The sequence below is a fragment of the Meleagris gallopavo genome, chromosome Z, assembly GCF_000146605.3.
Source record: "Meleagris gallopavo isolate NT-WF06-2002-E0010 breed Aviagen turkey brand Nicholas breeding stock chromosome Z, Turkey_5.1, whole genome shotgun sequence".
In the NCBI taxonomy this organism is placed as follows: Eukaryota; Metazoa; Chordata; class Aves; order Galliformes; family Phasianidae; genus Meleagris; species Meleagris gallopavo.
Window position 1 is genome coordinate 63049672 of NC_015041.2, and position 13534 is coordinate 63063205.

Below are 13534 nucleotides of genomic sequence, written 5' to 3' on the forward strand. Positions count from 1 at the left end.
AAGAAAAAGAAAAAGAAAAAGAAAAAGAAAAGAAAAGAAAAAAAGGTCAAGATGCTCCACTTTCTGCACGTAAGCTTTTTAGATAACCACTGTTCCACTTATAAGAGAACAGATCTCATCTCAAGAGCCTGCACACCATGCAACTCCAGCTAAGCAGTGCTCAGTGGAGCTCTGCTCTTCCATAAGAAACTGCAACAGGAACCAGAGATCGAGACTTCATTTGCTGAAGCCAGCTCGTTACTTTAGCACTCTCCAGCTGACATGGGATCCAGGTTGTGCTCTCAGGAGCTATGTGACATCAGGAGCACACCTTTGCCCGTGTATGTGGCAACTCGTGCTCTGCACACTCCTAGGGCCCAGGTTCATCTAAGAAGTTCCCCACAGGTAGCACATACAGAAGAAAAGATGAAAACCCTCTAATGGAGGAGACAACCCCAGGAGAAACAGCAGAAGTACTGGTAGGAATACACTTGCCTTTCCGCTCGTTGTCTCTTCGTGTGGAGATACACTGCTCTTGCTTGGCCTGAGGCCCGCAGATCTGCTTTGTGTATCCACCACCTCCATCTTCTTTGCCTTTCTGGGCACACTTTCTATTTCATCATTCTCATAGGAGTCTTCACATGGCCTCTTTTCAGTTTGTATTTTCTCTTCTGCTTCTGTAACAGTTCCCTCTGATTCTTCACCAAATTGCACCACGAAGGGGTAAAGTTTATTCACAATATGCAGAACTTGGCCCGGCCTCATTTTCACCTCTTCATCCTTGCCAATATCCACTAAATCGACACTAGTTGGGTTGACTCCTATCTTTGGTAGAGAGAAAAATAATTTTAAAAGTTGATGTTGTAATTGAAATCACCAGCAGCCCCTCAGTATCACCATGCTGTAAAGCTAATGTGTTTGGTGTTCACTCTGCCCCTGTCCCATCTGGGAAGTTCAAGATTGGCAGCACCTGGCAATGACCAGTCTTGTGACTGCAGCCATTAAGACACAAACCACAGCCTCACCAACAATTATTTCTTGAAAAATAACAGCAGTTTTAACAAATTATTTAAATCCAGCAATCCCCAGAAAGCTTCTGGAGTTCAAATTATTTCCTATTTATTCTCTTTTCTTTTTTACCACAGTTGCTTTCTATCCAGCACCTATTGAATGCTGCCCCACCAACACATCTACTTTCAAACACGTAAGTCTGCAGCAGTAGCTCATTTCAAGAGACGGGTGTTTGGGATCACAGCAGCTGGTTCCTGTTTAACCACAGCACATTTGCAGTGCACTCCCTCCTGTGTTATGAAAAGAGAAACTAGGAAATAAATTTACTTGAGCTCCCAGATCCCTGCTGCACGGGAATCAGCTCCTAGCCCCCGTCCTTGCATCCCAGGCCAGATGTGATAACCACTGCCTAGACCACGTGTGACTGTGTTCAAACACAGTGAGAACATCTGCCTGTTCCTTGGAGTGGCACTAAACCTCTCTGCTCTCAGCTTGTGCAAAGTATACACAGGCAGAAGTACGTTTATGTGGTTTTAATTCTGCATGCCACACTTGCAAAAAGAACAAAAACCAAAAAAACAATTTTCTGCTGACTTTTTAATAGCAGACTCAGGTCAGCAAGATCAAAACTGGCTTTCACCTCTCATTTCATCATTTTATGGACCTATGCAACTCAAAAATGATTTTCCATCCAAAACAGTGTTTTAAAGACTTAGAAGCTACTTACGTTTAGCTGGTAATGGAAAAGCAGTACCTGATAACACAATGTGGCATGGGCAACCTACGTGGGCCGACTGAACAGATTCTGTCTGACGATGTGGATCACCCTAGGAAAGGAGTCCTTGCCTTCAGCTAAGTGCTTCTGGATCATGTTTATATATAAAATAAGTTTTAGAAACCAGTTATTGCTTCTGACTGATAAACTCTGTCGTGTTTCTTTAACCCTGTCTGTCAGATACCTGCTTGTTTCACAAAACAGCACCATGTCTCTCATCACCTCATCTTCAATCTGACGGAGCACCTGCCCGATCCCTGCCAGAACCTCCTCATCCTGCAGTGCCACAGTTTCACCCAAACAAAGCACATTTCACATTTCCCTGCCCAACGTGCTGTTTAGCCACTGATTGTTGGAACCCCATATTGGGAAGCAACTCAAGAGCTGGCAGTGCAAGCACGCTAATACTCACTGCCAGAAGGTACTCATGGCTCTGAAACAGCAGTAACATTGCATTCAAATCATGGTGGAGACTGACTTCGGTGAAACAGTGAGATTTCTGCAGGATTCACCAGAGGACAGAGGGGGCCCAGCATTCACTGAGGGCTGGCAGACATTTTGATGGAAGATCAGAAAAAAAACACAGAACAAGCTGTTGTGTTACCCACATGGATGCTGGTGCTGTGAGGACGTCCATGTGCCCCTACACCAGAGGCAAGAACATTTTCCCTTCACATTATCTCAGGCATACTGGTCATTGTCAGTAAGAGCAGACCTACATTCGTCCTGTTAATAACCTGTGAATGCCTTCTGTGCTGCCTCACATCCCACCCCTCCTAGAAGTGACAAGGCCTTTGGCTCAGTCAGGTATCAAAGCAAAAACCCTCTATGCCAGCCCAGTCCCTTCAATACAGAACCACTGGGACTTGAAATGAAGGGCTGTGTTAACTTTAGAAAAATAAGAGTAATGATCAGAAGGAAGGTCAGTCAGTTTAGGAAAAACTTGAAGGCCTCCAGACCTCAGAGCCTGGAAGACGTGCATGGTGAGGTTTCACACTGCTGCTCACTGATGCTGCAAGACAGCAGGACAGCCGGAGGCTGGGCATTCCTGCACCGAAACACACAAATGGAAAACAGATCCCTTCTGAGGACTGTTTGGCAGCTCCAGGCCCTCCATAATCCGGTATGAGAGCTGACATTCACACTATTTGTGGAAGTCAAATGCAATATGCCAGTAAGTACCAGAAACACTGAAAAGCTGCTTAAAAACATACCTGCTTAACTGTGACATACCCCTTGTTACAGTCTGCTTTCAACAGAACTGAAAAGAGAGAACAAATTGTTACAAAACACTGTGAAGAGAAAGGATGGATATCTGCCTGCCCAGCCCAGCCTTTGTGGGAAACACTTGTGCACCTCCAGCTCCTGCTGCCCTTTGTTCTGTGAATGTACCAAAAGAAGAGCTCTGCCTCACCGACCTGCACAGAATCACAGAACGGCCTGGGTTGGAAGGGACCTCAAGGATCATGAGTCTCCAACTCCCTGCCACATGCAGGACCACCAACCTCCACATTTCACAGCAGCCCAGGCTGCCCAAGGCCCCATCCAACCTGGCCTTGAACACCTCCAGGGATGGACGGGGCATCCACAGCCTCTCTGGGCAGCTGTTCCAGCACCTCACCACTCTCACAGGAAAAAAACTTTCCCCTGACATCCAACCTAAACCTTCCCTCCTTGAACTTAAAACCATTCCCCCTTGTCCTATCACTGTCTACCATTGTAAAAAGTTGATTCCCCTTCTGTTTATCATCTCCTTTTAATTACTGGCAGGCCTCAATGAGGTCACCCCGCAGCTTCTCTTCTCCATGCTGAACAAGCCCAGCTCCCTCAGCCTGTCTTTGTAGGGAGGTGCTGCAGCCCCCTGCTCATCTTTGTGGCTCCTCTGGACCCTCTCCAACAGCTCTCTGTCTTTCTTGTACTGAGGGCTCCAGCCCTGGACGCAGTGCTGCAGATGGGGCTTCACATGGGCAAAGTAGTGCAGCCTTACTGACGGAATCCTCCCCTGCCCGCACAGCCGTGCGGCGCGGCCTTACCTTGCTGTCGCGAGCACCTCCTGTCGGCGATACGGGTTCGCGGCCCGCGGCCCAGCAGCACGGCGGCCATGTGCGGCAGCGGCACACGCAGCCCGTGCTCCTCCGTCCCCACTAGCCAGCAGACACGCATCGCCACGCTGCGGGGACAAACAGACAGCGCGTTACCGGAACGGACGGACGCACGGACGGGACGCGCCGTTCCCGCCCCCGCGCAGGGCGGGCTCCGTCGCCATGGCAACGCGGCGTTTAAAGCGCGCGAACTCCGGCTCGCCACCAGCCTCGCGCCGCACCAATCAGCTCGGCGGAACCGCCTCACGTGACGCGGAGGCACGCGCGCTCCCGTCCCGAGCCTCGGCCCTCCGCAAGCGCAGTTGTGCTCGGTGGGCGTAAATTTGGCTGAGGGGACGGCCGAAAGGTAGGCGGGGCCGAGGCCGGCGGCGCTGATTGGCTCGACTCGCTCCGCCTCCCTCTCCTATTGGCTGCCTCCCCATTTGAAGCGAGTTCCGGGGCGGGGCGGCGCCGCCTCAGTAGTCTTTTAACACGGGACCGGCTCCGAACTTTCCAGAAAAGTCGGGAGCGGAGAGCGGCGCGGTAGAGTCCTGCGAACAGCGGGAGCCGTGCGGGGCTGCTCACCGACATCGCCGCCAGCATGGTGAAGGAGACCACGTACTACGACGTGCTGGGCGTCAGCCCCAGCGCCTCGGCTGAGGAGCTGAAGAAGGCGTACCGCAAGCTGGCGCTGAAATACCATCCCGATAAGAACCCCAACGAGGGCGAGAAGGTGAGCGGGAAGTGGGAGGCGGGAAGCGGGTCGCTGAGGTGCTTGTGTGCGCTGAGGCGTTTGTGTCTGCTGTGTCCCTCGCGCAGTTCAAACAGATCTCCCAGGCGTACGAGGTGCTGTCCGACCCCAAGAAGAGGGATCTGTACGACAAGGGCGGAGAGCAGGCAATCAAGGAGGGCGGCTCGGGCAGCGGCTTCGGCTCTCCCATGGATATCTTCGACATGTTCTTCGGCGGCGGAGGGAGGATGCAGAGGGAGAGGCGAGGTAAGGGCGGCTGTGCTGCCGGCTGGCTAATCTGTGGGGCTGCGGGAGGCCGTTCGCCGTGCTTTGTGGGCTGGGCGGTGTGCGGCTTTGTGAGCTTCCCCAGCTCCAGCGATCCGCTCTGTGGAGATGGAGCGAAGCGCTGTCCCAGCCCCAACGTGCGCTCTGTGAAGCCGTGCTTTGTGTTGAGTGGGAAACGTGGGGGTAACGAGCCTTAAAATGAGTGCTGAGAAAGATGCTGCGATAGCGAAATGGAAGCTGATCTTCCATTGTGTGTGGCTGTATCTAAATAAGGTCGCCGAGTTGCTTTGGCTCTGCGAAACCTTCCTGTGGGATTCACTTCACCGTAGCTTTGCTCAATCCAGTTGAAGTGCAGCTCAAAAGTTAAAGTCTAGCGATATCAGCCTTTCCTTGCGCTGTTAAACTGCTTAGAAGCAGCACTGGCCGCAGCACTTCTCTTCCTAAGGGAATTTAGAGGTCTGTATCAAAGTATTCTTAGTAAGCTGGAACTTGCTGTACTTCCCTAAGCTGGTTTCTTTGTTCCTAAAATTCTAACTAATTCCTGATTGTAAAAGTGTAGTTGCTCATGGTTACTCAGTTTAGTTTCCAGAAGTCCCTTCATGAGAGGGGAAAACACCTAACTGGCTTTAGAATGTGCCTCCCACTTCCTTGTAGCAGAATTGCAGTTAAAACAGAAATTTTGAATCTGGAACTTAAATGTAGCCTTTCACATTTTTGTTACACGTATTGTGTGTTCTCTCAGAGGTCAGATTTCTCCTAATAGAAGTGTTAATGCTTTTAGCACCTTCACCTAACTACAACACAACTGAGAAACTGACTAATACAAGTAGTCAGAGAACTATGTTGAAACAAGATGTTAAAGCCTACAGAAGCTTGTTTCATTGTGGTATGGAAAACTCAGACTGACTTTGAGTCCGGGCTTACAAACTTAAGCTGAATGGTTTCTTTCACAGGCAAAAATGTGGTCCACCAGTTATCAGTGAGTTTAGAAGATATGTACAATGGTGCAACAAGAAAACTTGCGCTGCAGAAGAATGTTATCTGTGATAAATGCGAAGGTAACTGTGAAACGTAAATTATAATTCTTTCTCTCCAGAATGCAGAATCAAGTTATGCGTTGCCAGAAGCAACAAGAAAGCGCAGTTACTCATCTCCAATTCTCTCTTCAGGTCGTGGTGGAAAGAAGGGTGCAGTAGAATGCTGCCCGAACTGCAGAGGGACAGGCATGCAAATCAGAATTCACCAGATTGGGCCGGGCATGGTGCAGCAAATGCAGTCTGTGTGCATGGAGTGCCAGGGGCACGGAGAGCGAATCAGCCCCAAGGACCGCTGCAAGAGCTGCAATGGCAGGAAAATTGTTAGAGAGAAGAAAATTCTAGAAGTGCACATTGACAAAGGTGAGGTGTCTTGGTAAGGTGCGGGGCTAGCCATGGTTGTACTGACACTGCCTTTGCAGTTCTAAAGCATTAACAAATACGTAGTATCCACTTGGTGAGTGGCAGTGTTGAAAACAAACAGTGAAGTAGCCTGTTGCTGTCCTCAAAAGCAGACCTGTTTTTAGGGAAGGTTTATTCTGTGTTAATTTTTTCATGCACATAGCTGAGAACAAACAGACGAACACGCAGGATTGTAAGTAGTGGATTATTTTAATCTACTGCCATTCTGTAAGAGCAAGTTCTGATCAGGTAGGCATATCACTTGTTGGCTCTCCCAATGAGTTTTCTGTGCATAGGGAAACTATGCAGACTTCGATCACTTCTACTGTGTTTCAGTGTGAAGAGGAACCAGGTCTGCTACAGTAATTGGGTGCAAAGACGGTGCTAAGCCTGTAATGCTTAGAACTGTTTACAATGCAACCCCTACAGTGCTCCTCAGCATAGTTTATCTTTGCCTGGCAAAATGTAATTCAATATGTGAATCCCTCTCAGTGGTGGGAGAGTGCAGTGTGTTGAGTGTGACACATACTTTTCCCTGGGGGATTTCCAGAAGTTGGATGGAGAAATCTTGGAAGGATTGCAGCTTTTAAGACAAACTATACTAGCAAGCAGATTTGCTTTGTACAGATTTGCTACTGATTACTTTCTGAAACATGTAAATCACACATAATACCTGGGTTTGTTTTTAGTGGAGAAAGCATTAAATTTTTTAGAAGGAGGTAATTTAGAAAAGCGTTTCTTCTTTTTTTCTTTCCGTAGTGAAAAAACTGAGTTAGCATGAGGCAGCTAGAATTCATATACAGTGATCTCTGCGTAGGTGAAATGGGTTTCTTACTTGATGGACACAGTCCTAGGTAAAGTAATTCTTGCACTGTGTAGTTGCTGAAATAAAGTTTCATGTGTCTCTGCCTCATACAGTTCTAAAATTTAGGTTAAGTCGTTGCTTCTCAAAATGAGTTCTGTGTGCAATGCAATGCAATGTTCATTTTCTTGTCATACTCAGATTGATGCCCTTGAAGATTTTTACGCTGACAAGTGGCAGTTCCACGCTTTGGTTAAGCTTAATGGTTTTGAGCTGTATCCCAGTTTGGCAGCATTAAGATCTGCTGGAATTGTGAGTTGATTTAAAGGAGAGGGGGCAAGGCTTCAGGGGAAGAAGTTCCTGATGTCTCGAATTTCAAGAGTCAGTTACCTCCTGAAACTGTCTTATGCTTCTAAAAGTATTTCTTGCTGCTGCTTTTTAAAAAAAAAAAAACTGGTAAAAGTTTTACTTTTTTTTTTTTTTTTTCCTTCAATAGGAATGAAGGATGGTCAGAAAATAACATTCCATGGTGAAGGGGACCAAGAGCCAGGACTAGAGCCAGGGGATATTATTATTGTCTTGGATCAAAAAGACCACTCTGTATTTACAAGGTAAGAATTTTGTAAGTCCTTCATGGTAACTCTTGAGATACTTGTTCACATGCTTCCATGGTTACAAAGGACTTTTTCTTTCCTGGAAAGATGAGTGAATAGGATCATGTGGCTAGAAGTCACCCGTGAGTACTGATGTGTGTAGAAATCCTGTTTTCTTTTCACTTAAAACCGTCTGTATTCTAACAGCACCAGATATTTTTGAGTGAGCTTTGGCAGTGGAATATCTGAATATTTCCTTATTCTTTCTAGGGTAGTTCACTCCCTTACATTAAAAGATCATGGTTTAGAGTAGGAACTGACTATTGCCCATTTGACTCCAAGGCACAGAAATGAAATGGCAGTATTTTCATTTTTCTTCAGGAATCCTGTCTGTAACAAGCTTATTGAGTGTAGCATACACCTTTCTGACCCAAAGCAGTTTTCCCCACTTCTCCCACCTATGTGTAATCAGTTCTTTTATTTCTATATGAACGCAAAGTGCCTAAGAAGCATTGAGCATGTCTGAAGTATTTTGTTACCTGTTGGTACTGCTTTGGTGTTGCAGATGTCTTTGTTTCAAGTTACTATTTATGGAATGAGCCTGTCCAGTAGCTTTTAGACTTAAGCAGTGCTGGTAATCTTAAATGTCTTGCGTTGGACTTGGTGTTTTACTGCTTCTGTTTAGAGCATTAAGGAAGAAGCCAATGGATGTAGAGGACATGTATCTCTTAATACCCACAGTTGGCATTGTACTTGTGGATAGGAATGATGAGTAAAGGTTTGTAGGAAACCAACAGCTGGTCTGCATGACTGTCCTCTGTGGTGCTGAGCACTGAGCCAAAAGGACCCTGTGCTCACAAGTGAACAGAACTGATTCTTAACTTTGGATAAGATTAACTAATTTTTCTTTTAGTGAAATCAGGTGCTCAGTCAGTTACGCTAAAGGGACTCAAACAGGCTGCCTGCATGGTTACCTGGGTCTTGAATTCATAACTCTGCTTGCTTATTTTTGTCCATCTTCCTTCCCGCTGCCTTCAGTGTCCTTAGGTAACCCTTGATATTAGTGGTCATCTAGTGTTGTGCTGAGGTCATGCTGCTGGTGGGACAACTGGAGTGTTCCTCTTCTCCCTTCACAGTCTAAAATTAACTTTTCAGGCAAGTCTCATTCCAGAGACCTTTAAAATAGGGTGAGTGAAATAACTAAGTTCTTTTAACAGGCTCGAAGATTTCTTAGCCCTCAGACATGCAGTGCACGCAGATGTCACTTGCACTGCCTTCCTGAAGTCAGAATAGGAAGCTATAACAGTTAAAACGTCCAGATATTTTGTGGTTTGTTTTGATCTTTCACCAGAACCCAGAGTGGGCACAACCTGCTTACACTTCCCTGGTATCAAGTCTTCAGTTGAGTATAAGAGAATGGTGTAGAGCAGGCTGATGCACCCAAGCGTATTAGTCTGTTAGTAGTTAACTGCCCCAGGTGCGATTCTTATGCTGAGAGACAAAGTCTTTCCTAGAATAGAAAAATAATGCTGAAGTAAAACTGAATACAGTGAGCCTTACTGCATTTCTTTTTAATAAATGTGTGTTTTAAATAGTTAATAACAGCTCTCAGTATAGGTACTGTTCCCTGATGCTTCCTTGAGCTGTTGCTTTAATACTCAGTACTACTTTAATTGTGCAAACTTCTCTCTATTAAAATTATTTTCCTTAGTAAGCCAGCTAACGAAGGTGGGATTGATCCTTTTATTGCTTCCCCTTCTTTGTCACTGTTTTTGATTGTTTCTACCCTAGACGAGATGAAGACCTCCTTCTGTCTATGGATATTCAACTGGTTGAAGCACTGTGTGGCTTTCAAAAGCCTATCGTGACTTTGGATAATAGGACTATCATTATTAACTCCCATCCTGGTAAGTGCTTGCTTGTTTTCTGCTAAAAGTCCAAGCATAGGTAAGCTGTAAGCTTAAAAATCAGAAGCAATCCCTCTTCTTGTTGTACAAGGGGTGTACATCAGTACCAGGCTTTTTCTTCCTAGTCTTTGCAGTTTTGAAACAAGAAGCGATTTTTGGATAGCAGTCAGCAGTAATGATCTCTTTATGTGATGTAGTAACTTCCCTCACAGACACTTGATGACCATAGGTCTCTGAAAACTGCTTTTTCATCCATGGAACTGATGGAGCACCTAGCATACTTGTAAGTGTGCTTACTTGGGAAGCATAAGAAGGCTACAAGAGTGGATGTCCACTGGCTTGCTTTCTTGGATGTTAGCAGACATGAAGTCCCTCTCAGACTGCTGCTATCAGTGTAGTTGTCTCTACACAGTGTAGAAAGCTAAATAAATACTGAATGGAGTTGAAACTAGATCTGCTTCCTGCCTATGTTTCTTCTTTGCTTTTTGTTTTTAGGCCAGGTTGTCAAACACGGGGCTATTAAGTGTGTTTTAAATGAAGGCATGCCAATTTATCGCAGACCGTATGAGAAAGGACGTCTCATCATAGAGTTCAGGGTAAGTGTGTCAACTTAATTTCAGAGCACACAGTTTGGCACCTGATTTCTATCTAGAAGCTTGCTTACTCTCTAGGGAAAAGCTGATGCTGGCAGCTGTGGAGGGAAGCTCTTTGTGCTAGAGGAGATTCAGCATCTCTGGTGTCAGATACTTCTTAAGCACTGGTCTTAAGTCAGCTGTGATGATAAAGCTGGCTTTAGCAGATAGCTTGACCTGTAATTTAATGGAAAAAGGTAAGTTCAGGTACACTCAATTCCATCTCTTGATGATTTCAGGTGAACTTCCCAGAGAGTGGCTTCCTTTCCTCAGATAAGCTGTTGTTACTTGAAAAACTGCTACCTGCAAGACAGGAAATAGAAGAAACTGAGGAAATGGAGCAAGTGAACTTAGTGGACTTTGATCCATCTCAAAAAAGAAAACATATGTATAATGGGGAAGTCTATGAAGATGATGACCACCATCCTAGAGGTGGTGTTCAGTGTCAGACATCATAGAAGGGCCATCAGTAACTTGTGATGCTTGTTTTGTATGTGTTAGTGGATGAGTGAAGGACTAGAGGCAGTTCACTGTCACTTCTTGCTATTCATTGTTATAACCAGCCATAGTTGTTTTACCTAAAAGCATAAAGGAAAAAAAAATAAACTAATGAAATTGACTCTGCAACTTGTGTAAAGCTCCAGGACGCAAGCTCAAATCAAATAGAGCACACTTCACCTCTGCCTGATGATACAAGACAACTCCCTCACCTGCTAGTCTTCTCTTTCAAGCCTTGTAATTCCTGTATGTGTGCAATTGCTGAGGCTTAGACTAAGCTGCTGTGGTGATCTCTTTGTGTATTCTAGGTCTTATATGCACTTGTGCATACTTTAGAGTATAAGTCATGGTAAGACATAGTTAGTGAGTTGTGTACCAGTTAGGATAACATGTTAATGTTTGGGGCTTGTACTGGTGTTTGTCAAGTAGGGGCTGACTCTTAACACAGCCACGTAATACATGAAGCTGACAGCGATGTGGTCAGTCTTCATGAACCCACTGAAGTCACATGACCTATGAGTTCTCAAGTTTCTGCTCTTAAGGTCAAACAGAGTTTTTTGCCAGCTCTGCTATGGCCTTGGAGCTGAATGTGAAGCTTTGCTCAGGTCATTGCTGACTGCTTTTTTGCTGATGTTCTGCACAGGACTGGGTTTGGAGTCAGTGGTTGTTTGGCTACTGCAGGGGTTCCTTTGCTACCATGCATGAGTGAAAAACTCCAGGCATTATCAGCACATGTGCTGTTTGGGGATAGCCTGCCAGCATGCGAAGCTTTACTTTGCCCTTAATTACTGAAATCAGATACCCTACAGTGGTATGTCATGGAGAGCACTGGAGGAGAAAGAAATTTATTGTCAGCACGTATCCCAACTGACACATCTAGGATGTTCTGAATTTAATGTCTAGGATGTTCTGAATTTAATGTATTGTGTGCATTATTTTAAGCTGACTGTTGAAAATTCTGTATGAATGTTCTAATTATGTAGATGAAGCATTTCCAATATAATTACAAAATTGTTCATTGCCTCTTTTCTTAGAGCAGCTGTTGATTTAAAGATGTCGCACCCCTCATTTTAGGCAGCTATTCACAGAAAAATCCTAGTAGAAAACTTCTTTCATAAAATATGCTGAGAGGACAGGTCCAGATGTAACCTCCAGCATGGTCCTCTCCTACCATCTGGCTCAGGACACAGCTAACACTTGTCATACCATACTGAAGAAGTACAGTGAACTGTTCTTCCTTCACAAAACAGCTGTTACAGGGCTGGTGTGTTTGCATTACTGGAAGCAGCTCATAAAGAAAACTTACCTTTTGTTACAGGTTGCATTTTACGAAAAAGAGCTAGTGCCAGAGTTCTCAAACCTCAACTACACTTCCCTTTCTGGTACCTACAGCATAGAGGTCCTCTCTCTGTTTTGTTTACGTCTTTTTCTTTCTCTGTCTCAGCAGGAATAACTTTCTCCTCTGAATTCTCAAGCTCAGTAGTCAGCTATACATGTTATCGGTAGGGACACTTGCTCCAGCAAGGGAAGAATAGAATTTAACCCTACTGCTGCAAAGCTGTCTCTGGGCTAAACTGTTATGATGTACCAATCAGTGTCAGTTCAGCTACCACCCTTGTTTAGTTTCTTCCCTTGCATCAATCACCATCAAAACACCTAAGGACTGTCATGTCAGTGCATTATCTCAAGGATTACAGTAGGCTGTCTTGCTTCACAGGGCTGTGAACTGTATCAAAATATTGCACAAGTTTTTAATTCTTGGGGAAGTGTAGATCTCGATCAGCAGCACTGATGCAGGGGAGGGCTAGGTTCTGAGGGCTTCCAGGAAAAGGTCCTGCTGCTACTGCAGGAAGAGCAGCAGAAGTACCACTGGTTTAAATAATCAGTTTTGAAAACCACCTTGAGACTAGCAGAGGCCACATTCACTCCCCCCCAAACACTTCTCAGTTCTCATTGATAGGATTATGAGGGAAAAATGGAACATCCCCATTTCCATGTACTTCAGACAAACACCATGAAGGCACACATCTGTTTCTGGCTGTCTGCCTCAAGGGGATGAAGGCTAGGAAATAATAGCAGGGTGAGCCCATTGGTTCCCCTGCCACCAAAGAGCATGTTTTACACAGACTACATGAACACACAAGTGTTGATGTGTCCCTCACTAAACACTTGGGCTATCTGCTTGGACTACCTGCTGCTACAGGAACATTTCTGTCCTGAATTCTCAACGTATCAGACCCAGGAAGGCGGTAGCCTGCTTGCCTAGAGCTCTGAGAGCCTCAGTCAGATGTGGTAGCAGCACAGTGACAAGACTACCTATACTGATCTGCGACTGCAGGGCAATCACCAGCCTCTGCACCCCAGATAGGAGAGACGTGGTACAGGCATCAAAGACATGCATTGTCCTCCTGGGGCACTCCTCATGATCATGGGACAAACAGTCACAACACCTGACTACAAAGCCACACACCGAGGGTGGTACAGAGGAATCCAACAGTCCTAACTCATCTCACTGATTAGTGAGACATAAGGTCGTTTTGATGTTAGGAAACATACAGTATGAAGAAAATGAAGGTTCTGCAGAGGTAAAGAAATACACTAGGTGCAAGGCTTCACCAAAAAACACTGCCAAGTGAAAGCAAGAACCAGCAAGAAGGACCCCCCACCCTTAAAGTTTTATGCATGATACTGAGTAAACAGTGAGGCTTCACGCACAGAATCACACAGAACGGCCAGGGTTGGAAGGGACCTCAAGGATCACGAATCTCCAACCCTCTGCCACATGCAGGGCCACCAACCTCCCCA

At 45.6% G+C, this 13534-nt stretch overlaps 2 protein-coding genes across 2 annotated transcripts; one reads left to right on the plus strand and one right to left on the minus strand.

Moving 5' to 3' along the window:
• Positions 1–150: 150 nt before the first annotated feature.
• Positions 151–4437, minus strand: LOC104915326. The gene is made up of 5 exons (XM_010726173.3): positions 4357–4437; positions 3799–4270; positions 2980–3026; positions 1718–1817; positions 151–800 (listed from the first exon to the last, which is right to left on the minus strand). The coding sequence occupies exons 1-5, from the start codon at positions 4435–4437 to the stop codon at positions 367–369; spliced, it is 1134 nt and encodes a 377-aa protein (XP_010724475.2). The 3' UTR covers positions 151–366.
• DNAJA1 (DnaJ heat shock protein family (Hsp40) member A1) lies at positions 4345–11750 on the plus strand. The gene is made up of 8 exons (XM_010726176.3): positions 4345–4579; positions 4666–4843; positions 5815–5919; positions 6031–6258; positions 7596–7710; positions 9484–9599; positions 10095–10195; positions 10471–11750. Exons 1-8 carry the CDS (start codon positions 4448–4450, stop codon positions 10687–10689), a joined length of 1194 nt encoding a protein of 397 aa, XP_010724478.1. The 5' UTR covers positions 4345–4447; the 3' UTR covers positions 10690–11750.
• Positions 11751–13534: the final 1784 nt, after the last annotated feature.

Coding starts and splice junctions, on each gene's coding strand:
- DNAJA1 (XM_010726176.3), top strand. CDS start 4,448: ATGGTGAAGGAGACCACGTACTACGACGTGCTGGGCGTCAGCCCCAGC. Junction 5,920..6,030: donor TATCTGTGATAAATGCGAAG/GTAACTGTGAAA, acceptor TTCTCTCTTCAG/GTCGTGGTGGAAAGAAGGGT. Junction 10,196..10,470: donor GTCTCATCATAGAGTTCAGG/GTAAGTGTGTCA, acceptor TGATGATTTCAG/GTGAACTTCCCAGAGAGTGG.
- LOC104915326 (XM_010726173.3), bottom strand. CDS start 4,437: ATGTCGGTGAGCAGCCCCGCACGGCTCCCGCTGTTCGCAGGACTCTAC. Junction 3,027..3,798: donor GAGGTGCTCGCGACAGCAAG/GTAAGGCCGCGC, acceptor CTCTCTTTTCAG/TTCTGTTGAAAGCAGACTGT. Junction 801..1,717: donor TTTTCCATTACCAGCTAAAC/GTAAGTAGCTTC, acceptor TACCAAAGATAG/GAGTCAACCCAACTAGTGTC.